At 42.4% G+C, this 24,120-nt stretch overlaps 3 protein-coding genes across 5 annotated transcripts in view; all 3 read left to right on the forward strand.

The window, feature by feature from the left end:
* dpf3 (double PHD fingers 3) overlaps positions 1 to 770 on the forward strand; it is a 27,672-nt gene extending 26,902 nt beyond the window's left edge. The window contains exons 11-12 of the mRNA XM_008281783.1: positions 306 to 387; positions 540 to 770. Coding sequence (XP_008280005.1) covers positions 306 to 387; positions 540 to 607 — 150 coding nt within the window. The 3' untranslated portion in view covers positions 608 to 770. The remainder of the gene's footprint in view (positions 1 to 305; positions 388 to 539) is intronic.
* A 5,218-nt stretch (positions 771 to 5,988) lies between these two features.
* Positions 5,989 to 9,766, forward strand: leg1.1 (liver-enriched gene 1, tandem duplicate 1). Its single transcript, XM_008281784.1, has 8 exons — positions 5,989 to 6,364; positions 6,437 to 6,520; positions 7,043 to 7,116; positions 7,199 to 7,303; positions 7,426 to 7,544; positions 8,740 to 8,881; positions 9,282 to 9,378; positions 9,456 to 9,766. Exons 1-8 carry the CDS (start codon positions 6,067 to 6,069, stop codon positions 9,605 to 9,607), a joined length of 1,071 nt encoding a protein of 356 aa, XP_008280006.1. The 5' UTR covers positions 5,989 to 6,066; the 3' UTR covers positions 9,608 to 9,766.
* Positions 9,767 to 11,782: 2,016 nt separating this feature from the next.
* Positions 11,783 to 23,758, forward strand: stx7l (syntaxin 7-like). 3 transcript variants are annotated; one of them, XR_520192.1, is made up of 11 exons: positions 11,783 to 11,949; positions 15,391 to 15,483; positions 15,573 to 15,642; positions 16,746 to 16,836; positions 16,918 to 17,055; positions 18,247 to 18,293; positions 18,373 to 18,463; positions 18,560 to 18,632; positions 20,682 to 20,764; positions 21,390 to 22,608; positions 22,639 to 23,758. XR_520192.1 is itself a non-coding variant. In XM_008281785.1 (10 exons), the coding sequence occupies exons 2-10, from the start codon at positions 15,399 to 15,401 to the stop codon at positions 21,483 to 21,485; spliced, it is 774 nt and encodes a 257-aa protein (XP_008280007.1). In that variant the 5' UTR covers positions 11,783 to 11,949; positions 15,391 to 15,398; the 3' UTR covers positions 21,486 to 23,758. The 3 variants fall into 3 exon arrangements, 2 of the variants coding, with proteins under 2 accessions (XP_008280007.1, XP_008280008.1); XM_008281785.1 differs by having other exon boundaries at positions 21,390 to 23,758; XM_008281786.1 differs by lacking the exon at positions 11,783 to 11,949 and adding an exon at positions 11,962 to 12,342 and having other exon boundaries at positions 21,390 to 23,758.
* The last annotated feature ends 362 nt before the right edge of the window (positions 23,759 to 24,120 follow it).

A 24,120-nucleotide genomic window follows, 5' to 3' on the forward strand; every position in this document is an offset into this window, starting at 1 on the left:
GGACAGTTTACTTTGTGTGAATTCTTAAGTGAGACGGATTTTGCTTAGATCTGGATATTTTTCCCAACTAAAGCAAACCTCACACGCTGTTCGATCAGGGACCAACGGCAGCTGGAAAACCTGACGAATTCTAGTGTTCTTACAGTTTCTTTCTCTGATAAATGTGCAGATTTTTAAATGAAATAACATCTTTTAAACCCACAGACAGGTTTTGGGGTTCATTATTATACTATTAAAATGCTCAGTAATAAGCTCCTCCTCTGTTCTGTGTACTTTAAGATACTTATTGTGTGTTTGTTCTGCAGGACCAGCTGCTGTTCTGCGACGACTGCGACAGAGGATACCACATGTACTGCCTGAAGCCTCCGATGACCCAGCCTCCTGAAGGTACCAGCTCAGAGCCGCTCTCATGGGCTTTATTATACACCGGTGGTCTCGCCCTATATATACACGTCATGTTCTGTATGTTAGAGAGACGCTGCAGGCCAAGGCTATATATGGAAAAGCGTGAAGATTTCATCCTCTGTCTGTAACCACAGGGAGCTGGAGCTGCCACTTGTGTCTGGACCTGTTGAAGGACAAAGCCTCGGCCTTCGGAGAAGCATAACGGCGGCGCGGAAAACACACCGAGCACATGTCAAACTGTCCCACCTAACCCACACCTCAGCAGAAACTCTCAGATACAGTCGACCTCCACGAACACACGGTGCATTAGCAGGCGCAGAGATCCTCTACCTCTCGTACATCCAAGCAACAGATGCCATCAGCTCGCCATCAGTCAGCCAACAGCAGGCCAGCCAGCCAGCCGGCCGGCCAGCCAGCCAGCCAGCGCTCTACCTCACCACTCAGCCGGCGGCCAGAAGCCAAAGCAGCAGCGATAACGGCCAACACTGTGTCCTACATGTGTGTGTGTGAAATATGTGTTTATCTTAAGCCAAACGTCTGGATGCTTCCTGGAAGGCGGCTCTCCTCGCTGAAAGAAAAAAAAAAAGCCCCTGAGTGGGTCTGACTGATGTTTGTTTAAGTTTCTCTTCCAGCTCCACTCCTCGGCCCTGTTCAGGCTCCACGCTGACGTTCTTCTTTCATATCTGGACAGGCTCAGCGTTAGTTATGCCATCTTTCACAGGTTTTGTCAAGCTGTGGCGGGATTTATGTCCGGCGCTGAGAGGAAACGGGGGCGATAAAACACACTCGGCTGTCACTGCCTTTTGGAGCGCGGCGGCGACGTTTTGAATCCACGTCTGTTTTGTGTATCTTCGCCGTTACCGGGATACCGAGGTGCTCAGTGGGACTCTTTACACAAGATTTAACGTTTCTCTGCGTAGAATTACACACTTATTTATGTGTTGCTGATAAAACTCCAGTGTTACTGTCAATCAGTGGTTCCCAAACTCTGCCCCGCTCTGAAGCCAACCCGTCGTTCTACTGCTTTTTAACTCTTGTTGTTGTTTACTGTGGCGAAGTGGATTTTTAAAGCGTAGATAGCAGAGGAGAATAAGAAAAATGACTCAAATTAGCAGACAGTTGCTGGCTTATACCCGCAGTCTACATCTGGTGAGTCAGACTATCGATTCAATAACAATGATACGAACACTGTCTTCTCGTATTCTACCTCCACAGGGCTGGAGGATGGTCTGACTGCACCTCCTTTAGAGGAAAAACTCTGGTTTCTTAGTGTTTCGTTACACCAATCACAGTTGTATTGGGCTGAGCTAAATTAAGGATGAAGCTACGGTGTCCCTGCAAAAACTACTATAGAGGGGGATTGTTTTGGTGGGACACAGGAAGACCTGCCACCGTTGTTAGAATGGATAATTCACCAAACAAATAGCAGGGCTGCCTCACTGCATGATATATAGAGAGAGGTAGGCTTTTGTTGTTGTTCATCGTGGCAAAGTGGATTCTGAAAACAGTAACCAGAAGATAGCAGACAAAGCTAACCAGCCAGGTCTGTTCCTGCAATCTACATCCAGGAAGTCAGAATCCGTTAAATTGCATTAATATGAACATCCATCATCTCTACACCTTAATCCTCACCAGGGTCATGGGGGGCGGAGCCTATCCCAGCTGACTCAGGGTGAAGGCAGGTTCACCTGGACAGGTAACCAGTCTATCACAGGGCTACACTTAGAGACAGACAACCAAGCACACTCACATTCACACCTACGGACAATTTACAATCACCAATTAACCTCAGCATGTTTCTGGACTGTGGGAGGAAGTCGGAGAACACGAAGAGCACGATGAGAACATGCAAACTCCATGCAAACCGGCGACCTTCTAGCTGCGAGACAACAGTGCAAACTAACTGCGCCACCTTGCAGCCCTAAGATGAACATTGTCCTGCATATCCAGATCTATCTCCACGTGTCTGGAGAACAATCTGACTGCACCTCATTATCATTGAAGACACTCTGGCTTGTTTGTATTTCTTCAAACCAACTACATTTGGTGCAAAACAGTATTTTGTGGAATTGTTTTGGTGAAACATTTGCAGTCAAGGAGGCAGGAACATTTCTAATTCACCAAAAATACCAATTTGCATGATCCAAAACCTCAGTGAAACATTTTCAGCACCTTGTTGTTGTTGTGATGTTGTCTTCCACAGAAAAGGGAATTTTAAAATGCACACGTAGCGTGTTATTGCAGGAAACGCAGGCTTATACATGAAGTCTACATCCAGTAAGTCAGATCAACATAAACATGACCCGAAATTTTAGATTTTTAGTGAAATTTACGACTTAAATTCTCTCTAAACTGCCGTTTTCTTTACCCACAGTTAACTAAATGTGCTCAACAAAGTGCATCAGCATTGAGTTAAAGATAAAGCTTAATGACTTTTCTTTTGTTCATCTCTTAGAAACCATAATTTACTTAACAGACGCCATTTTTGTTTTATGTTTTTAACTGAAGGAGACTTTAAACTAGAGACTGGGACCATAAACTCATCAGGAAACTGTTCACTGAGGTAACAAATCAAGCCAGAAGTAGCCTCATTATCTCACAGACTTCTATACAATGTTTGCACCCAGAGGCGTCGCCCCCTGCTGGCTGTTGCAAAGAATGCAGGTTTTTACTTCACTTCTGCTTCCGTCTTTTCTATACAGTGTTCAGGGTTTCTCTCCACTTTTTATTCTAATACCTCTGCACTCCTACAGTTTGGGAACCACTGCTGTCCATGTGTTTGATCGAACCTCCATCCGTTACAGCAGCGTTCACTGTCTGGAAGCTGCCACACTTCACGTGATATGTTTTTATTTTTATGCAGTTTAAACCAGAATATAATCTGGATATTCTGCATTTTGTATAGCTGTGTGAATACTTTTTTTTGTACTTTGTTTATTGTAAGATTGAGCACTAAACTCCCGTCAGTGTTTTTGTACTGAGCTAAATTCGGCGCCACCTTCTGGAGAAACAGAAAATTAATCGTGAAGAAGAAGAAACACCTCGAATAAGCTCAAAAGAATTTAAAAGAAAGAAAAAGAAAGAAAACACCCTTAATGTGCACATCGTGTGCAAGCCTTGACAGGACTTCTGCAGTTGTGATTTTGTATTTGTTTTATTTTTCCACCGACAATCATGAGCTAGCGTAGAAACTTTATGTTGATGTTGTACGGAGGGTCTCGTTGTGTTTTTCTATGATGGGTGTTCAGGCCTTTTGCGTCTTCCTTTTTCCAAACAAAAAAAAAACCAGATGTCACTTTTCATTTGATGCCGTCGCCCTCAGTGGTTCAACGTGTGTGTTGTGTTTTATTAAATGGTAATTTTTGTGTTGAAATAAAAGATTTGTCCCTGATTCGTGCTTCCCAGAATGTTTCCCGGCTGTCAGAACACCGGTTTCTGGTAAGAACTGCCGTCTAATAATCCTTTACCAGCAGGCCCTAAGAAACTGGAACCAGACATCTGATAGGAGTCCATTATAATGTAATGGGCAGATCTGCCATTAATTCGTCTTTTCTGCTGTCCAGACTCATGGCTGCCTCTCCGTCTGTCTGGCAGCTCGTCTGGATGTTGATGCTTTCTGCAGAATAACCTCCAGATTATCAAATGTCAGGTCACTGGTTTTTATATAGCACATTTACAACAAAGTGCTCTCCAGGAAAAAAGAAAAAGGACTATGACTGACATTTAAGTTTAAATAATGGGTTTAAGGTCATACAGGTGTCATTTATGGTGTGATTATATCTAATTATTTTATATTTAGTGATTAAAACCCTACATGAATGATATAAAACACGTATTTATTGGACTATAATACATATTAATGCTAAGACCCTACAGTGGTGTTAATTATGGAGATTAACCTAAATCATTTCAGAATATAGAAAAGACCTGAAGTTACAGAATTTACCTTAAATAATGTAAATATTAAGGCTACGACTCCACAGCAGCGTTACTTTAAAGTTAAAGGTCAAACCTACAAAAATATATCCAAACAATCCAAGCGTTCCTTGGAGCAGCTTTGTTTTATTATTTTCTTAATTTTATTTCATGTGGATAGCGCTTTTTTTTCTTTTTCTTTTTCCAAAATGTGTGCAGTTCAGCTGGAGAAGTTTTTGCTTCCACGTTCAGGTGAGAAAAGTTCATTCTTTTAATTTTAAACATCCTCATCACTGTCACGGTCTATGATAGCATTTACATCATGTGACCACATGGGGGTGCTGTTGAACATCAAAAGCTCATCAGCGTATCACGTCTCAGTATCTTTAGCAGTCCTTCCTTCTCCATCAGCCTCTCAGCTCATGTTCATGTCAGACCCTGTGTTCCAGCAGCTTCTGGTCCATCCAGAGCTGCTTCCTGCTGGTTCCTGGTTGGCTCTGGACCATCCTGACCAATCGGCTCTCTAGAGTTTGTCTTTTCTTCCTGATTGCAGCAGTAACACAACCGGACCATGAACTTTATACCTACAAACCATTGTTCATTGTTTGCACAGATGATTTTCGGATACGACAGATAGAACTTAGATTAGTTAGAACTTTATTGATCCGTTTGGTCGGGTACCTCAGGGAAACTGGTGCATGTAGCTCCTCTGCCTTTTTGGACTTGTTCAAGTCGATGCTTTGCTTTTTCAGATCTTTGCTAAGTTTCTCTGAATCCCCCACCGTAGAGTTTGTGGTTAATAAGTGGATTAAATGGTTCTGTTTAGTCTCAGAGGAATCAGCAGCTGGAGTCGATCGTCATCACCTCTGAGAAGTTAAGAAGCCGCGAAGAACATCTGATCAGCACGACTTTCTGTAAAAAAACAAAGCTGACAGCTCAAGTTGCTGAATGTGTTTCTGACCAGCAGGTTCTGTCATATTTCCAGAAGACATATATTGAATCTATTTTTTTTTTTTTTTTTTTTAAATGCAAAATTGCTTTTTTGTTACACAGACACATGTTTCAATGATTCCATCTTAAACAATTATTGGGGTCATTGGGAACTCAAGCCTGTCACGATATACGTGGTTTTTAAAGTGTGTGGAGGTTATTGTTCATGACTGAATGAGCAATATTCAGATTTTATACTGACTCTAAAGGCTCATGGATAGCTGCAGTTATTTGGTGTGAATCTCAGAGAAGTTTTAAGGTGGACTTAAGCAATCTTTCAGAAGGACTTTGGAAATATCTATAGGTAAAACAAAAGATAACCTCTGCTCTCTGTCTCCCTGAACTTTTGCGGGTATCTCACCTTCCTAATCTGAGGCTACTGTACTCAGCAACCCGCTGACTGTTTATTGTTCTCTCTTTGTTCCGTGTGTTCCACCAGATTCTAGGTCCTGAACAAACTGGTAACTGTGGGAGTACTTGACCTCAGTTTTCCTTGAATGTTTTCCCCTAAAAACAACTTCCACAGATCCACATGCTGTCTAGTAAATAACAGAAATGACTCTTCCTGCTGCTTTGTGTCTTTATGTAACGCGCTGACTGTTAATATTTGGAGAGCATCGAGGCCTGTGTACACATGTCCTCTTATCTCCAGCGAGGGTCCAATGAACGTGGTGTTACAGGCGTGGGGGTGCCAGAGTCTCTGTTTATAAGCCCTGCGTCCGGGCTGCATGCTGCATCCCCCCTGCAGCCTCAGCCATGCAGCGTCCGGCGGTCCTCGGCCTCCTCCTGGCCTGTGCAGCGTCTCTCTGCAGCTCCACTCAGGTCACCAAGAACGGCAGCCCTCTGGGCTGGGATGAAACGGTGGGCCAGATGAGCGAGCTGTCGACGCAGGACGGCACCGTGACCCCCAACCCCTGGCACTTCCCCGACCGCATGAGTCTGTACCGGCTGATGATCGGTGCCACGGACCAGTACATGGGCTCTATGGGGACCAACGCCACCGACAGCCCGCTGTGGGGGCTGGCGCTGCAGCTGGCATGGCTCTACAACTCCGGTAAGCTAACGAGAGCGTCTTTAGATCGATTCTATGCTGATGACAACACCTCATGATGTGTTGCTTCTGCAGGGCGTCTGGCCGACCCGACCGCCAGCACGACCTGCGGGCAGGCGACGGACAAGAGCTGCATCTCTCCTCAGAGCTGGTGGAGCTGTAAGTAGGACAACACGTAAACTCACACAAAGATCACACAAAGATCACACAAAGACGACACAAAGCAGCTCCTGATTCCAGGTGAACACGCTGTAGGAGAGCAAATTACTGTTTTAGAAAATACTGATTTCTGATGAGGACTTTATTTTTATTTTTTTACAGTCAACATGTAAATTAATGCTTTTCCCCTCTTTGATTATATTATATTATCTCTCTATGTATATATATTAAATTATCATCATATAAATATATTTTTTATCTTTAATGTGTTTTTTTCTTAAATACCTGCAAATTTCTGTAAAATATTTCTAATTTTTGCTGATTTAAATTCAGGAAAAACAAAATGTGTCATTGTAAAAGAAGAACCTGCTGCTTGTAAAACAAAACATGCATATATTGAATGTGAACGCTGTTTTTTTCAAAGGTTTAAAATATAAATTTATAAATCAACATTTTATTTTCTGTGATTTTACAAGCTTTTATCTGTAATTTAACTAAACAGTCGGTCATCGTTCCCTCCAGGTGAGAACTACTACACCTCTGTGCTTCCCTTCCTGTCTGCCGTCCAGCAGGGTTTCCTCGGATCAGACGTTCAGGTGCTGAAAGTGACAAACGGTGAATTGTTAGAGGTTTTAATGACGAGGACGATGGCTGTACTGATGATTGTTGCGCTCTCAGGTCCAGATGAAGGTGCCTGAAGGCGTCACGGACTACTGCACCACCTACACCGACTGCACAACTCGCTTCCCCGATGCCATGAAGGGCTGGGATGACTTCTTCAAGGTATCTGAGCAGGTTTCCACACACAAGTAGCAGCAGCAGTATAATAATCATCAGTAAGTCTTCTGACCTGCACCACCAAACAGCTGGAACGTCCCTTTAATGGTCCCTTTGTGTGTTTTAAGGGTCTGAAGGCCGCGGCCGAGTCCACTCAGCCCGACAACGAGAAGAAGGACACCATCCTGGGTCAGTACTGGGCGGCACAGATGGCTTCACTCGCTGCAACTACAGGATGCAACGCCAAGTACGATCATCTATCAGTAATCAATACACTGTGAATACATCAATAAGTCTGTGACATCAACAGACCAGTGGTGTGACATCAAAAAAACAGGAAAACACAAAGAACTGATTCATTTGCAGCAACATGATGTAAACTACTAAACTTCACTCTCATTTTACAGAATGAATAAAATAATCATTTGTCCTTATTGTTATTATTTAGCTGCTATTTTTACTGTAAAGCTTGTAATTAATACAGTAAAAGCAGTTAAATGGCAGAACTACAGGGTTTCTACAGTTCGATCATGTCGGCTGTTCAGTGAAACTTAATACTGGATCATGTTTAACAGCAGTTTAATTGAATTCACCAGAAAAGGTTCTGTCAGATCTACTGGGTTAAGACATATTTTTAATGTAAATTAAAACATTTTTAACTGTGAAATTTACATATTGTACGGTGCAGTGGTTCTCAAACTTTCTGAGCCACGACCCCCAAGATAACAGAAGTTTGTGTTCGTGACCCCACAATTAGATTTTTTAATATCTAATGAGTAATAACTTTGTTGTTCAGGCATAAAGATGAATGTGTTCATTCCACAGATGAGTCTCTTTACATTAACACATTATTTTTCTTTTAAATGAATGAATTGAATTTATTTCGAACAAATGAAAAGGAAAAAAATATAAAAACAAAAGAAAATAATTTGAAAAAGAGCGAAAAAGAATAATAATAATAATAATATCACATAATCACATCATAATATTAACAAGTTTAAAAAAGGAGTGGGAAGAAGTGTACACTTTTAATTTTGACAGCCCCAATACACATTTATTTGATAAATGTAGATTTTATTTAAATTATTATTATTATTATTATTTTTTACAATGATCAGGCGACCTCCTGAAATGATCTTGGGACCCCCATGGGGTTACTGTATTTTTTTTTAACGTAGTTATTCTGACAACCACAGCTGCCTCTTTGTAATAATGCAGATTTTTGATGTGAACATGATGTGCTGTTTTTCAGAGGTAACACATAAATTAGTACATTTTTTCTGGGTTTTTTTTCTACCTTTTATTTTGTAATTAACAAAATAAGGCAAAACTGTAAAATCACAGTGAATATTTTTTTTTAATATATTTTTTTAAATGCTAAAAAATCTCTTTTTGACAGCGTACATGTCAGGTGTTTTATGTTTCCATCCCCTGTCCTCCAGGCAGAGCCACTACCCCTCTGAGGAGGTGTCCTTCGCCAACAGCTGGCTGAGCGGCGCCGACTATCTGGCCGCCGCTCACTTCCAGACCAACATGGAGAGAGCTGAGAAGTTCGTGGTCCCTCTGCCGGCTCGAGTTCTGAAGGTGCACACCTTCACCTTTACTTTTATTTATTTATTCATTTATTTAAAAGGGACCGTGCACATGAATGAGCAAATGTAAAAAGTACATCCTGTACATGAGTTAGCATAAGTGTAGAGTTGAAGTGCTGGAGTTTCCCCGTAGCACAGATATACACAGGTGTACACAGGTATACACAGGTATACACAGATATACACAGGTATACACAGGTGTACACAGGTATACACAGGTGTATGTAGACATGTATGGTAGAGCATCAAACAGGTGCTTAACGGTACAGAGAGGCAGGGTGGATGTGAGCAGCACGTCCATACCTGTACGCCACCAACAGTCGACACCGCCGTGAGAACACGTTTGGTTGTTTTTATGTTCACACGTCTCTGCCTCTGGTTTGGTTCTGCAGAAGGACGACTCTGCGCCCTACATCGAGGACCTGAGCGCGGAGGAGAACCACACCGTGTACATCTTCAGCTGGATGAAGAGGATCAACACCATGCTCTGTAGGACACGTCACGTTTGTCTGGTTTTGTTCAACTCGTGAGCTTTTAGGGATGATTCTTATCTTGTTTTCCACCAGTTGGGACTCTGCTCCGTCTGTGGAAGAGCGCCATGTGCTCAGTGAGCACCAGGGAGAAGGGCAGAGAGCTGCTGGAGCAGCTCCTCCTCAACCCCAGCTTCGCCACCGCCAGCTTCATGTCCATCATCAAAGACATGTCCTCGAGCTGCTGAGGAGCTCCAGAATGTAACAGCAGCCCGTCGCTGCACCTGAAAAACCCGAGAATGTAAAGCGGAGTCGCTAAGCGGCAGACTGCTGAAGTCATCGTGAGTCGCTCTGCTGTGAACATGTGCTCTGAACTGAACTGTCAACCGCGTTCCACTGTCAACAATAAAGTTTTCTGTTACCAAAGCTCTTGTTGTTGCACTTTAATCATCAGCATGCTGGGATTTTACTGGAAGAGACGCTGGAAAAAGTCTCAACAAAATCATTTTAATAAACACAAACTGGTTCCTACATAGAAATGTGCATTCCTGTGCAGCTTCTCCATCCATCCATCATCTCTACACCTTAATCCTCACCAGGGTCATGGGGGGCTGGAGTCTATCCCAGCTGACTCAGGGTGAAGGCAGGTTCACCTGGACAGGTAACCAGTCTATCACAGGGCTACACTTAGAGACAGACAACCAAGCACACTCACATTCACACCTACGGACAATTTACAATCACCAATTAACCTCAGCATGTTTCTGGACTGTCAGAACCTCTAACATGTTTTATAATAAGTTTTATGGATTTACTGTTGGTCCTTATTTCATGTTTACAGCCTCTTCTAATGTTCTCATGTTTTATGATGAATGTTTATTAGCTGTCGACCTTCATGAATGTTTTATTGCATCTCTGGTTTTTAAAGCTGCTACAGAAATAAAATATCGTCATGACAGTTTATAATTTGACCTAATTTCTGTTAATCAAACACGTCTCCAGCATGTCTCGGTGAATCACAGCTTCAGACTGGGGACAGATTAAAGGAAAAAGCTGAAACCTGGACCCTTGTTCTACTTTAACAGCGTGTTATATCGTCCTTTATGTCAAATCTGCATCTTAAAAAAGCCGCCGAGCCATCTGAACGTTTACTGGAGCATGTGGTTGTTATTGGAATGTAAGTCTACAGGAAAAATGATGACTGTTTAATTTAAAAACTTCTGAAATGTGAGCAAAAAAAAGCTGGAAACTGCTGATTTAATCTGTCGGATCTGTGTTTTATTAATAAGTAAAGGTGTCTGATAAATGATTGATTCAATTTTGTTTAACTGTTTTTTTTACAGATGGCATTTTGCTAAATTACAGATAATATCTAATAAATTACCGGAATAAAGACGTTAATTAATTAACAAGAAGCTGTAACCATGTCAAACATCTGTTAAATCCAGTAATCTGAGCTTTAATCTGTTCAGTCTGTGTTTTAAAAACAAGTAAAGCTGTGGAGGAAGCAGAACATTTTAATGTGAAATGTGGTAGAGCGTCCCCAATCTGAAGCTGTGATTCACCGAGACACGCTGGAGACGTGTTTGATTAACAGAAATTAGGTCAAATTATAAACTGTTGTGACGATATTTTATTTCTAGAGCACCATTAAAAACCAGAGATGCAATAAAACATTCAGAAAGGTCGACAGCTAATAAACATCCATCATTAAACATTACAACATTAGAAGAGGCTGTAAACATGAAATAAGGACCAACAGTAAATCCATAAAAACAGGCTCCACCGTAAAACAATCAAACTTATTAGAAGACATGTTGGAGGTTCTGATCCTCCTCCTGCTCTGCTCACTGCAGCAGCTCATGACTCACAGCTGATTGGCTGATTGATACACTTTCAAAGTAAAAGCTCAAAGATGTTTAAAGGTGCTGCTCAGAGGATGTAAAACCTGGTGACTTTCAAAATAAAATGCACGTATATAAATGATACCTTTTGTATGATTCTAGCGGGCAGAAGCTGCAGGGGCACTTCACATGTCTTCAGAAATGTTCTGCTTGTTCAACATGTGCTGCTTAAAACACATGTGTGACGTCACTGTGTCTGGATTCATGTGACTGATTATTCACATCATGGACTGTTCCTAATGATCAGCACAGGGACTGGATCAGCCGTTAAATCCACTGCTGCTGGTGTTTTTTATTTTCTTTATTTAATTTTACATCATTTCTCCCCTTACAGCTGTCTTCTACTTAATGTCTCCCAGACATCAGCTCTTTGTTTAAACATCATTCCTCAGCAGGGTCTTGATTTGTTTGTTTCTGTTTGACATAATTTCTCCCACAGATTAGCCCTTGTAAATTTTTTTCTATTTTACATCATTTCCTTAGAGGTCATCCCTTGTAACATTTTTTTTTTTTTTTAACTTATCCCTCCCAGAGATCAGCCCTCATGACCGGTTTTTTTTTTTCTCTTCTTCTTTAACACACTTTCTCCAGAGGTCAGCCCTCTTCTCTCTCAGCAGACATCATGTGACGGAGGAGTGGCAGAAAATCAGGAAACACTGCTGCTGCTGCTGCGAGTCACCAGAAAGGTAAAGTAGAAACTTTTCCAGCGCTCAGTTTTTACTTTTTACGCGCGATCCGCGGTTCTGACGCACGACGACGACAAACCGCGTCCAGAAGCTGTTTCATGGGTTTCATGGGTTTCATGTGACGAACAGAACCAGAGGATTTGTTCTCCGGAGGAAAGACAGAAACACGTCTGACACTTTGGTTCCAGCTCACTGACTTCTGTCGCCTTCAGCTTTGGTGGAAAGTTCTCAGAAAACCCGCTTCTCCAAACTCAGGCGGCGCGTTATTTGGTGGTTTGTGCGTAAAAGTGGTGCCGTTAAAAACTCGTGTGATTTCCGCATTTTTTCCTGCCAGTTAAAGGGACAGAAGCTCAGCGAGCAGGCGGGGCGGCAACAGGTTGGATCCAAGCGACGGTACGAGTCACACTATTCATTTAGTTTAAAGTAAAAAAAATCCTGAGAAATGTTCCTCCAGAGCTGCTGTTTGTCAGCAGCTGCTTGTTTCAGGTTTCAGTCAGGAAGTGTGCGTGACGGTCCGACCGAACCCTGCTGCCAGCTGCACACTGTGTTATTATTACATAACCGGCATTTCTGATAATTAAATTGTCAGAAATTACGTTAAAATGCGTCGATTTGTATCAAAGAACTTCTGAGGAAAGTCTTTTAAATGGTAAAAATGTGCAAAATGTACACATAGATACAGAAAAACTAGTGAAAAAACCATGTGAACACTGATGCTGTTGCAAAGAGGGTTTGCACATAAATAAATACATATAAATAGATTCAAATAGTAAGAATAGAAATAGACTTGTTGACCTAAAATCAGCTTTTTGTGTCTCTTAATACAGAAAAACGTATATTACAGATTTCTAAACAAAAAACAGGCAAATGTTGACGTTAAAAGTTTTTTTTGAGCACATAAATCTGGAGTTAGAATGACAAAAATTAAGAATATAGATGTTTTTATTTATTAAATGCATCGATTTCCCTCAAAAGACAATTCACATAAATGTACTAAATGCACACGTCGTTATAAAATAAGTCAGAATAAATAAAACTTCTTGTTAACTCTAAAGAACATGCTGCTGTTTTGCTGTTATTAAAAGCTGTGCTGTTATTTCTGCACAGAAAAAGTTTTTAGTTTCAGTTTTGAAGTTTTAGCTGGAAAAATGTTCAGATTTCCTTAAAATGATGAGTGCAGCATTTGTCATTAGGGTTAGAAAAAAATGTACAAAACATATGTACAGATGTATGAAACCTTTATGATACCAGAGAAGAGTAATGATAACATTATTCATTTAAAAGCAGATCTGAACGTTTTCTTCCTTTGTAGAAGAATAGAAGTTGGAAAATCCCCGATGACAAGAAGATCCTGAGACTTCTGTCAAATGACGACAGCAAAGATTCTCAGTGGTCAAATAATAATAATAACATATATTATCAACAGCTGCTGTAACACCAATAATCAGAACAGGAATGAAAATACTCTCACTAACCTGAAAGCGTTCCTGCTCAGAGGTTTCATCCTGCAGCAAAGTGACAAGAACAAGAGAAGCTGTGTTAACTGGGGTCTGATTTGCTCCACTATGATGGACTTGTTGTTTCCCAGAAGGTCAGACGTGACAGAAAAATGCAGATTTCTAGTTTCATAGTTTAGCACAGAGTCACTGATCCACTCTGAGGAGGAACCGCCGCTAGTAAAGACCTCATCAGAAGATCAGCGACATCCTGCGTCACACGTTTCCAGACGTCTGCAGAATCGAAAGTTCAGCTCAGTTCTCCTAAAAGCCACCATCATCTCGGTCGCAGTCAGGAGGACACGATGGTTCCCACGCTCCAACACCTCGTAGCGGAGGTGTGTTTGGTGGTTTCAGCTGCTTCTTCAGGCCCAGTTAGAGGAAGTCCTGTGATCCTGCAGCATACGACTCGATAGTTCTTATGATGTGGATGTTTGGAGGCTCTGTGTGAAACTGGATGCAGCTTCTTCTATTCATGTTTACATCGTGTGTCAGAAGCTGGACTTTAAAACATTTCTTGATGCCGACTAGTTTTCATCGACTCTCAGCTTTTAGGGTTTTGTTACAGCAAAGTCAGATGAATGCTTTTCTGATGTTTATTAAACTTATTTTGCTGTTACCGATATAACTACGTGTGTTTTTCACCCCTTCTGTTGTGGAATTCACATATTGATATATAACTGTTAATGTTCTGGCTCACCAGCAGGTGCAAACTGCTTCAGCTTAGGTATGAATTATTTTAATGTGACGTTTTCAAGCTAAACTAAATTTTTACAGATTCCAGGGTTTTATTCTAACAGCTGATGGTGAGAATGATGTTATTCTGCATCCCGAGACAGTATTTTACTGAAGAGGTCCAAACACACCAATTAACAATAACCTTTGGATGTTTATTTCATCTTAAACAAGTATACCAAGGCACACTTTTTAGTCAAGTCATATTTTCTAGTGTTCTCTATGAGTTGACTCCACAGTTTCTTCACTTATTACAAGAACTCCTGCAGACTAGAGCTGTAACTAATGACTACTTTCATTCTCGATTCATTTAAAGATGACTTTCTGGATGAACTGATTCGTTGTTTGGTCTCAAAAATGTCAGAAAAATCATGTTTCCCAAAGCCAGAGATGACAAACGTTTAGTTTTGTCCAAAGATATTCAGTTTGCTGTCACAGGGGAGGAAAGAAAACTGAAAATATTCACATTGAGGAAACTGGAACTGAAGGATTTTTAGTTTTTGTCCTGAAAAATGACTCAAACCGATGAATTGATTAAAAACAAAACAAATCCCTGTTATGTTCATAAAATAAATGTACCACATTTGTGTGTATGTACCATCATGTACATTTAAAACCAGGAAAAGCTGCATTAAGTGACTTTTAAGAAGCTGCAATCAAACAGTTTGAACCTTTTGTCTCTAAAAACTTAATCGAAGCATTATCAGAAAATTGTAACTTGAAGAAACGAACACAAACACATTTACTGCAAGAACTGCAGCTAAAGTATCTTCAATTTCAGGAACAAGGCCAAACAATGAACCTGGAAGTGCCCCAGTATGCAAAGTAAGGAGGATAAATAAATAGGTTGGAGTTTATAGTTGACTTCTTTAACGTGAGGTTCTGTTGGACCGGCCTTTGTGCCAGACGTTGTAGTCGTGTGGACATAAAACCACCAACAGAGATGAAGGTAGTCACACAGACTAAAGCTGATCATACATGTTGCTGCTTGTGTTCCAGTGTTACAGCAGTAGCAGACAGAAGCATAGCTGCTGGAGACCTGGTGGCGTTTTCAGTATTTATAAATTGGCGACACGTGGCCGATGAACAGATGTTGGTAGCCTGAAGGCATTTTCACATGTCGGTCATGAGAGCGCCGAGCTAACCGCAGTTAACTGTAGTAACGAGATCTCCCGTCACATGACTCATGGGATGTTGTGTCTCCTGGCAGCTTTCATCATGGCCTACCAGGCTGGGATTCCAGAGGAGCCCAGCGTGTTGCTCCACAGCATCACCACCAACATCCAGAAGATCACGCTGCTGAGTAAGACGCAGACGCTCGGCTCACACTCCAGGATTAAACGCCGCTTTGCTTGACGCGCTCTGTGCAAATAAACTTTGCTTCTTTTCCAGCCTCCGAGCTGCGGAGGGCGGTGTCGCTTCTGGGGACTGAGCAGGACACCAGCCAGCTCCGACAGACGCTGTGAGTGATGGAGGGAGGCCCGCTGGGATTTATCACACTGTGTTTTAAAAAGTTATCACCTCATCGGAAGTTTCCTCCTTTAACTGCACGTCAGTGTTAGATCATGGTTAAATTACTGGCTTTTTAAAAAAGAATTTCCCCCAAAAAATACTCTTTAATGTCAAAGCTGGGGAATCGTAGGTGTCTGTTTATTTAAAAGGATGCCCATTGGCTGGCACCAAGACGTCAGCTGGTCCTCCAGACAATCAAATAACAAGCATTACAGTCTCAACAACAAAAACACACAACAAGAATAATTGAAATAATAAAATAAATACATCATAAGTAGTTCATAGAAGATAATGCATATAAGTACTGGTGGCCTGAAGGAACAGAGGTCTGGTTGGATTTGATCTAAAAACAATTCACCCACACTTTGAAGTTTCCTCCTTTAACTGCATGTCAGTGTTGGATTGTGGTTAAATTATTGGGTTTTTAAAAAGAATTTCCCCCCAAAAAATAGTCTTTCATGTCAAAGTTGGGGAGTCTTGGTGGCCCTAAAGAATGGGCCCTGGTTGGATTTGGTCTGTCAAACTGTGCATATAAGAAGTATTCACCCTCCTGGGAAGTTTTGTCCTTTAACATCTTGTCAGCATTGAATTGTAGTAAATTAAATTTGACTTTTTTTGCAACATACAAAAAAAATACTATTTTCGTGTGGAAGTGGGGGAGTCACAGGTGTCCTGGTGGCCTGAAGGAGTGGAGGCCTGGTTGGATTTGGTCTGGTATGAAGTGCCCCCCTTGGATTTTAGTCCTTTAATTGCTTGTCAAATCATGGTCCGTTTAATTTGGCATGAATTTACTAAAATGCACTTTCATGTGGAAGTGGGGGAGTTATAGGTGTCCTGTTGCTCTCAGTGATTTGTTTTCTCATTGATCAAAAGCAATAAAAGAGGGAAACATCGGAGCGATGAAACCTTTAACAGGCACTGGAAGTATCAGGAGTCTACTCATGACTCACAGCTTCTTACTGGACTAGTCTACTCCTCTAAATCCCTCTGCTGCCTCTGGGTAGGAATCTTCTCCTTCACCAAATCAAAATCAAACTCTTCTTTGGTCTCCAGTCAACAGAAACAGCAGCAAGGCAACCACCTGGCCAAGGAGACGGACCGGCTCATCAAAGGGTTCGCTGCCCTCCCCGTCGGCCCAGATCAGGTAGCGATCTCCGGGCTGCCCGGTGCTGCACATCGTAGCTCGAGCGTGTGGATTTTCTGGTGACGTGTTTTTCTGTTGCAGCGGCAGAGAAAGCTGCAGAAGGAGCGTCTGCTGAACGACTTCTCCGCCGCCCTGAACAGCTTCCAGAAGACGCAGCGGGAGGCGGCCAACAAGGAGAGGGAGTTCGTGGCCAGAGTCAGAGCGAGCTCCAGAGTGTCGGTGAGTACGATTCACCTGTCGGCAGGTCGAGGTGTAAGATAAGTAGACGGCGTGAGCTAGGACGAGGTGCAGTCAGAGAGTTCAGAGACTGCAGATTCAACACTGTACCCGGTTTTAATTTCTAAGTCGTGTCCTTGTGCAGTGATGCTCTGCTCCCAGTGCTCCTGCAACACTGGGAAGCTCCATCCTGTAAACATGTCGGGCGCCATCTGTGATGAGCTAAACCTCCTAGACTGTGTCTAAACGGCAACTTAAGTTTGATCTTGAGGGGGAGGAAGAAATCGGAGGGAGCCAGATCTGGTCAAACAGGCGGGTGGCGGCTGAATAACACCATCGTCATCACCTGTGACCTGCCACACAGTGCATTTGAGCACCTACCCACAATTCAGGTGGTTTGCTTTGACTCTTCTCGCTGTGTTTCACTGTGTTCCAAACAGAATTAAATCAGTAATGATGAAAGTAGTAGCACTGAAGCACAATTGGAAACAGTAAAAAGCAAATCAAACACAAATGTACAAAGCAGGTAAATATAACTGTCATTAAAAAGCGTGCATGTGTAAATAAAGTGACGTCACACACGGTGCAGTCGGTGGTTTGCTATTCTACAACTTGGGAGCATCGCTTTGGTTTCAGGGTCCAGAAAACCGGCGGTAGATGATTTACTGGCTCGCGACGGCAGTGAAGGCAGCAGGGAGTTTGTGATATTGGCCCGCCATAAACCGTTTAGAGCTTTGTTTATGACTTAAAGGACTTTTCTAATCAGATCTGTGAGGTGCAGGGGAGCCGGTGCAGCGCTGCCAAGTCGGTTCCTCTTTCGTTTCTCGGCTAAATTTGTAACAGCGGCAGATGTCGGTTCAGAGACAAACTGCGACTTTTAGTTGCGACTGTTTTAGACTCCTGTTCCCTTGAGAAAGAATGCTCGCCTGGCAACTCTGCTCCCTCGCCGCTTATCTCGCTGCTCAGAAAAGTCACGCTGATAAGCAGGAACTGTTACTTGCTGCTGTAATCGCCGCTGAGGAGCGAATCTTGGCTGGAAGAGAAGCTGCAGGATTTATTTGCTCCCTGTGACCACGCATAACTTTTGACAATGAATAAAATTATATTTAATGAGGAGCAGGTATTATAACACTTCCCCATAATGGAGAAAATAAAGTTCATGTGCAACATTAAGTCCATCGTTATCTCTAACAGGGAGGTCAGCCCGAAGACAGCTTTGAAAATGCTCCTCCTTTCCAGAGGTAAGAGCGCTGTCTGCACATCATTATTATCCTTTCTGCTCTCATTATCGCGGTAGTGATTGTTTTATTCCGTGTTCAGGGATTCCCAGGTGCAGGCTCAGGCCGAGGCCATCACTGAAGAAGACCTGAGGCTGATCCAGGAGAGGGAGTCGGCCATCAGGCAGCTGGAGGTACGAACGGCGGCTGAATGTCCGCTTCTGGTGCAATCAGGTGTTCACTGTAAAGCCACAAACATGAACCGTCTGTCTTTGTGTGTGTTGATTTAGTCTGACATCACGGACATAAACGACATCTTCAAGGACCTGGGCATGATGGTCCACGAGCAGGGAGACATGATAGGTGAGCATCAGAAACACATGATCTGTCTTCAGCTGTTTGTAAGTGAAACATCCTGGTAGTGACACTAAAAACAGTTTCTTACAACCTCTACTCCACATGTCCTCAATATATTAACTGTACCTGCACCAAACCGGCTAAAAATAAAAATCAATCAGCCATAACATTAAAACCACTGAAATGAAGAACAGTGATTACCTGACTACAGTGACGTCTATCGGTAGGTGACGTGTCAGGCTTCAGGTGAGAAGCCGGTACTTAAGGCTGATGTGTTAGAACCAAGAAAAATAGAGGATGTGAAAGTCTTTGACAAACGGTGACGGTAGATGACTGGGTGAGAACATCTCCAACAGACGGTGTTGTGGTTTGTTCGTGGTGTGTTGTTGTTGCAACGCAGCTGTCTGGGTTCAGCTAGGAAGTCAACAGAACCATCTCGGTTTAGTCGTTTATTGCTTAGTGACGTAATTATCAAAAGAAAAGGTGATGATACTGGAAAGAAAACAAAGAATTAAATAAAACCAAACAGGCGAACAGAGGTAGAAGACTTACTGACACGAAACAACAAGACAATAACTAAGCTAGCCAAGCTGAGACATGATGGCAATCCCACGGCTAGCAAAAGTCACTAAAACTAGCACAGAGAGCTGAACTATGAAGCCACATCAGTGCGTTATTGAGCTATGTTGAGCCTGAAGTCAGAGTTTTCAGTGTCACGGAGGTGTCTCTCTTTAACCTGCGAGATCTCCATGGTAACTGATGCTGTGGATCTAGATCTCCATGGTAACCGATGCTGCAGAGTTAGATTTCCATGGTAACTGATGCTGCACAGCTAGATCTCCATGGTAACTGATGCTGCGGAGCTAGGTCTCCATGGTAAGTGATGCTGTGGAGCTAGGTCTCCATGGTAACTGATGCTACAGAGTTAGATCTCCATGGTAACTGATGCTGTGGAGCTAACCTGGTCAGCAGCAGGTTCTGTTCAGAGTTTCAGTAGCGACGCTTTTTACCGTCATAATGTTTAGATTCCTCATTGTTCTCCATTAAAACAACGTGTTGACTGAAGCAGCTGCACACGATCGGTTCAGTTTGTGCAGAAGAGTCACGTGACGAGTTAAACGCCTCCTTTATGTGAACACACAGAGTCTGAAGCAGGAAGTTGACAAAGAAAGTCAAACCACCTTCATGATACCCCTTATCTCTGACTGGGGCTTTAGGTTTTGTCCAGCTGACTTACACAAAGAAAGCGTGGTTATGTCAAACTTACTCAGTACAGCCCTCTGGTGTACAGAAATAACTCAACAGACAAGTGCCTCTGAACACAGATTAGCTGTGAGCTCTGAGTAACCGCCTGTGGCTACAGAAAACACAAGACACGAGTAACTTCTAACACAGTCACACAGCTGTTAGCAGAAAGTCCATATTTATACCAAACAGAGGAATGTTCTGCAGAATAGTTTTAATTCAGCCACATTGGAGGGTTTGTGATCATTACTGCAGCATCTCCACTGGATTCAAGTCCAGACTTTGACTCTGAAACCTTAACTTTGTTCTTTCTGAGCCGCTCAGAGGTGGACTTCTCCCAAAGCCTCAGCAACGGCTTTGTGACCTTTTCCAGTCTGATGAATGACTTTGTTTCACATCCCTTCTTAAAAACCCTTCAAGTGTACTTCACAATACCAGAGAAGTTCTGTTTAGTGATGTTTGGATCCATTAAGCCTGGCAGCGATCACATGGAGGTGTGGCTGCTGGCAGATCGGTCGCTAAGCGTGTTTCCTTTAATAAAATGGTGATTTAAAAACAGCATTTGTTTTGTTTTATCTTTGTCTTATATTGAAATGAGTTTGCTGAAATACTTTTTCACATCCGTCATTCATGTTGACCGTCTGCGTGCAAGTCGTACAGTTAGTTGGGTTTTTGCTGCAGGACATCCAGCCAATGAAACGCCGGCTGTTTCTCGTCACCTTTTCTGTGCTGCCAACCTGCTGCTCGTCCTTTTGAAGCCGCTCTGTTTCCCGCTTCATGTACATTCTGTTTTCCTTGTGTGTTCTGCAGACAGTATAGAAGCCAACGTGGAGAGCGCAGACGTCAACGTCCAGAATGCAACACAGCAGCTGGCCCGAGCTGCAGACTACCAGGTAAAATACGATAAAAAAACCAGAGAGCAGGAGGAGGAGGAACGGATTAGTCAGTTAGCTGTCAATGATGGGGTCAATCAGTTCATTAAAAGTCAAAATTCTGTCATTCTAGCTTCTTAAGTGTGAATATTTTCTGGTTTCTTTGCTCATCTATTACAATAAATTGAGTATTTTCTGGGTTGTGGACAAAACAAAACACTTTATTTTTTCACCATTTTCTGACATTTCATAGACTGACTACTCATGAAAATAATCTACAAAATGAAAATGATTCCTATTTGCGGCCCTAATGAGGAACTGAAACTACGAGTGGAGACGTGTGAGTGTTAGGGAAGTTGGTTCATAACTGGTGAACCGGTAAAGTCATCCCAGCTGCCTCGAGGCGTCTCTTATAAAACAGAATGTGTGCGTAACTCTTCACCTCCTGCACATGGGCTGCCTTATGCAACCCGGCGATTAGTCAGTTTGATTTCTCAAATAAAGCGAAGAAGAAGCAGCAGTAGCCGCTGACTCACAAGGTGAATGTGATTCACCGTGAGTCACTTCAAACGTCCGTCTGTCCGTTGAAATTCAAACGGTGTCTTTTATTTTATTTAGCGCTAGAATAAACTTCTTCTCTCACCAGCGGCGCTCTCGGAAGAAGATATGCATCCTGATGATAGTGCTGGCTGTAGCCGCTGTTGTAATAGGACTTATCATCTGGGGTGCTGTCAAAAACTGAGGCCTTCCTCCTCCTCCTCCTCCTCCTCCTCCTCCTCCTGCTCTCCCGGACAAAGGATGAAGCGTCGTCCTTCTCCTCCTCCTCCTCGGTCGTCTTCCTCTCCCAGCCTTCTCACGACGGAGGTTTGATTCTGTTTGTAAGATATTCTGGACTGCACACTCCATCACTGTGAAGCAGAACTACAGTAGCGCTTATAATCAGCTTTAAATGAATTCTGTGTGTTGGATTTTTGTGGCCCACCTGTTGGTCAGGTGACGGAGTGAACACAGGTGGAGTCGCTGCTGCTGCTGCTGCTGAGTGGCTGCTGCACTCGTAACGTGCGGTCTGTCTGTTGAGCTGAATGGTAAATGATATGCAGGACTGACGATGCTTCGGGGTGCAAAACAAAAAAAAAAGTTGCCTACAAGTCGTGGTTTTTAATTTCAGAATGTTTCAAGTATATTTATGATTTCAGATAATGTTCCTATAAGGTTCACAGAGTGTTTTAACTGCAACATTCAGGGGATGTTTGGAAGTTGCATTAAAACAAAGATCTCAAACCAGCATTCAAAAATAGTTTCAAAGACGTTATTGATTTAGATTTTTATGTGATGTGGTGTAAAAACAAAGGTAGAACGTTCTGCCTGCAGGTTTCTGAGAATATAGTCGAGGTAACGCGTAAAACATTCCTACAGTTTAGCACACTAGTCGGCTTTCCACTGCAGGACCTCGGTCGTGGTGAAGATGGAGCTGAGCGGGAAGGCAAATCTCTTAATTCACCCTTTGAGCTACGTTCCAGTTTGTGGCTGTGAGATCTGGGTCGTGACCAAAACAGGAAGGGTCACGAATACAAACGGCCAAAATGAGTTTCCCCTGTAGGCGGTCTGGACTCTGCCTTAGAGATAAGACGAGCAGCTCAGACGTCTGGTTCTTTGCATCCAGAGTGTCTGTAATTGGCCATTTCAGTCTTTCTGTTTCCACTGCTGTACAGGATCCAACAGTGACTTTAACTCAGCGTGCACCGAAGCAATGACAAATAATATTTACTGGACTCCAGTTGTATGAGCATGTGGGGAATAGATCAGGAGAAGGAAATCACATTGTCCTGTCTGAGTTTAACCAATCAGCATTTGTCTTCTCCAACATAAACCAATCAGCATTTGTCTTCTCCAACTGGAACCAATCAGCACTGACATCCATGCAGCCGCTGCCTTTTATCAGGTTACATATGAAAAGTCTACATGCCATAAGCTCTGTGGTTAAAGGTGCCGTCTTCGATTCTGGAGAAAGACAATTTTATGTTTAATTGGTGCATTAAGCGAGTTTCCTCCTGTCCTGTGCACGAGCATGAACGTGCACGAGCATGAACGCACACAGGTCAAACTGGGATCGTCTTGTCCTGATCAGTCTGAGCCTCTTTGTTTCCTCTTTTCAGTGCCAGAGCTGTGCACAAACACCAGACTATTATTTTAGTGCATACTCATAACTCACAGCTATTTACTAAATTTAACAAAAAACTGGATTAGAACCGTTGACGTCACCTTTAAGCGCAGTGATATAAACTTACTCCAAATAATAAAGTCCAGCCTTTGTAAAATGTCGCTAAACAAGACTGAGGGGATTAAACTGCTGTGACAATCCAGCCGCTTATTAATCTGTTATCTCCCGTGTGTTAAATTATGATTAATTGTCAATTTAGAATATTGATTTCAATGAATTCCTGCTGTTGTAATGATAAATCAAGCAGCACTGTACATATCCATCCTGAGTCTTACGGTTTAAATTACACTCCACGACCAAAAGCAATCATTCCACTAAACGAGGGGAAGACTTGGTTGTTACTTTAAATCGATGATGTGCTTATTTTTGGCTTGTCAAAGAAATTCCTTTGTTGTGAAATTGCATTGCTCGTCATACGCAAACAAGACAGCATGTAGCAGAGGTGAAGGTCGGGTAATACTTGGTTTTGTAGTTTGTTTAAACCAGCTGAACAGATGTTTTTCTTGCTAGTTAGATGTAGCTACAGGTTGATATTTGTATGATTATTTCTGTGGAAGGACAGTCAGATGGCGACTGACTACTTGTCGTATCACAAATATGAAGAATCCAAAGCTTAAACCAAAACCTACTAATGCTGAGTACAGCTAGTTAACTACAAAGTATTGTAAATGAATGCAAACACTAATCCTGCTGTTGCCACGACGATTTGACCCAGATGTAAAATTACGTGTATGTTTTTAATATTGAGATTTAACTGCTTGCCATTTGTTGAATAAATTACTTGAATGTCCTGAGCCTGAAGTGAGACGAGTGCTTTTTACTAAACACTAGTTTCAGGAAGTTTGGATGCAATGAAATGATGAAGAAGAAACAAAAAGAGGACCAATAACGGATCCCTGTGGTACACCTTTAGGAGTGTTTTCATTGTGTTTGTTTTAAAATCTGGCCTGAAATTACTTAAAACGACATTGTTTAATATGCTGTCCCCTTGTTTCTGGTGTATACTGAAGGGAATAACACAAAGGCATAGTTTTAGGTACTTCGAAGGCCGTGTCAACACCTGGAGTTCTACGTTGAGTTCCTCGAGCCATTCCTGAGCAGTGACGTTCAAAAGCAGTGTTTGGGAAGGTGGCACATATCGAAGTAACATCCACAT

This window comes from Stegastes partitus, unplaced genomic scaffold (genome assembly GCF_000690725.1).
Source record: "Stegastes partitus isolate 25-593 unplaced genomic scaffold, Stegastes_partitus-1.0.2 Scaffold244, whole genome shotgun sequence".
NCBI lineage: Eukaryota > Metazoa > Chordata > Actinopteri > Pomacentridae > Stegastes > Stegastes partitus.

What these genes read in the sequence shown, in the direction of transcription:
- stx7l (XM_008281785.1), top strand. Translation starts at nt 15,399, where the DNA reads ATGGCCTACCAGGCTGGGATTCCAGAGGAGCCCAGCGTGTTGCTCCAC. An exon ending in CCAGAAGATCACGCTGCTGA is followed by an intron (nt 15,484 to 15,572) that starts GTAAGACGCAGA and finishes CTTCTTTTCCAG; the next exon opens with CCTCCGAGCTGCGGAGGGCG. An exon ending in AATGCTCCTCCTTTCCAGAG is followed by an intron (nt 18,294 to 18,372) that starts GTAAGAGCGCTG and finishes TTCCGTGTTCAG; the next exon opens with GGATTCCCAGGTGCAGGCTC.
- leg1.1 (XM_008281784.1), top strand. Translation starts at nt 6,067, where the DNA reads ATGCAGCGTCCGGCGGTCCTCGGCCTCCTCCTGGCCTGTGCAGCGTCT. An exon ending in GCTGGGATGACTTCTTCAAG is followed by an intron (nt 7,304 to 7,425) that starts GTATCTGAGCAG and finishes GTGTGTTTTAAG; the next exon opens with GGTCTGAAGGCCGCGGCCGA. An exon ending in TGCCGGCTCGAGTTCTGAAG is followed by an intron (nt 8,882 to 9,281) that starts GTGCACACCTTC and finishes TTGGTTCTGCAG; the next exon opens with AAGGACGACTCTGCGCCCTA.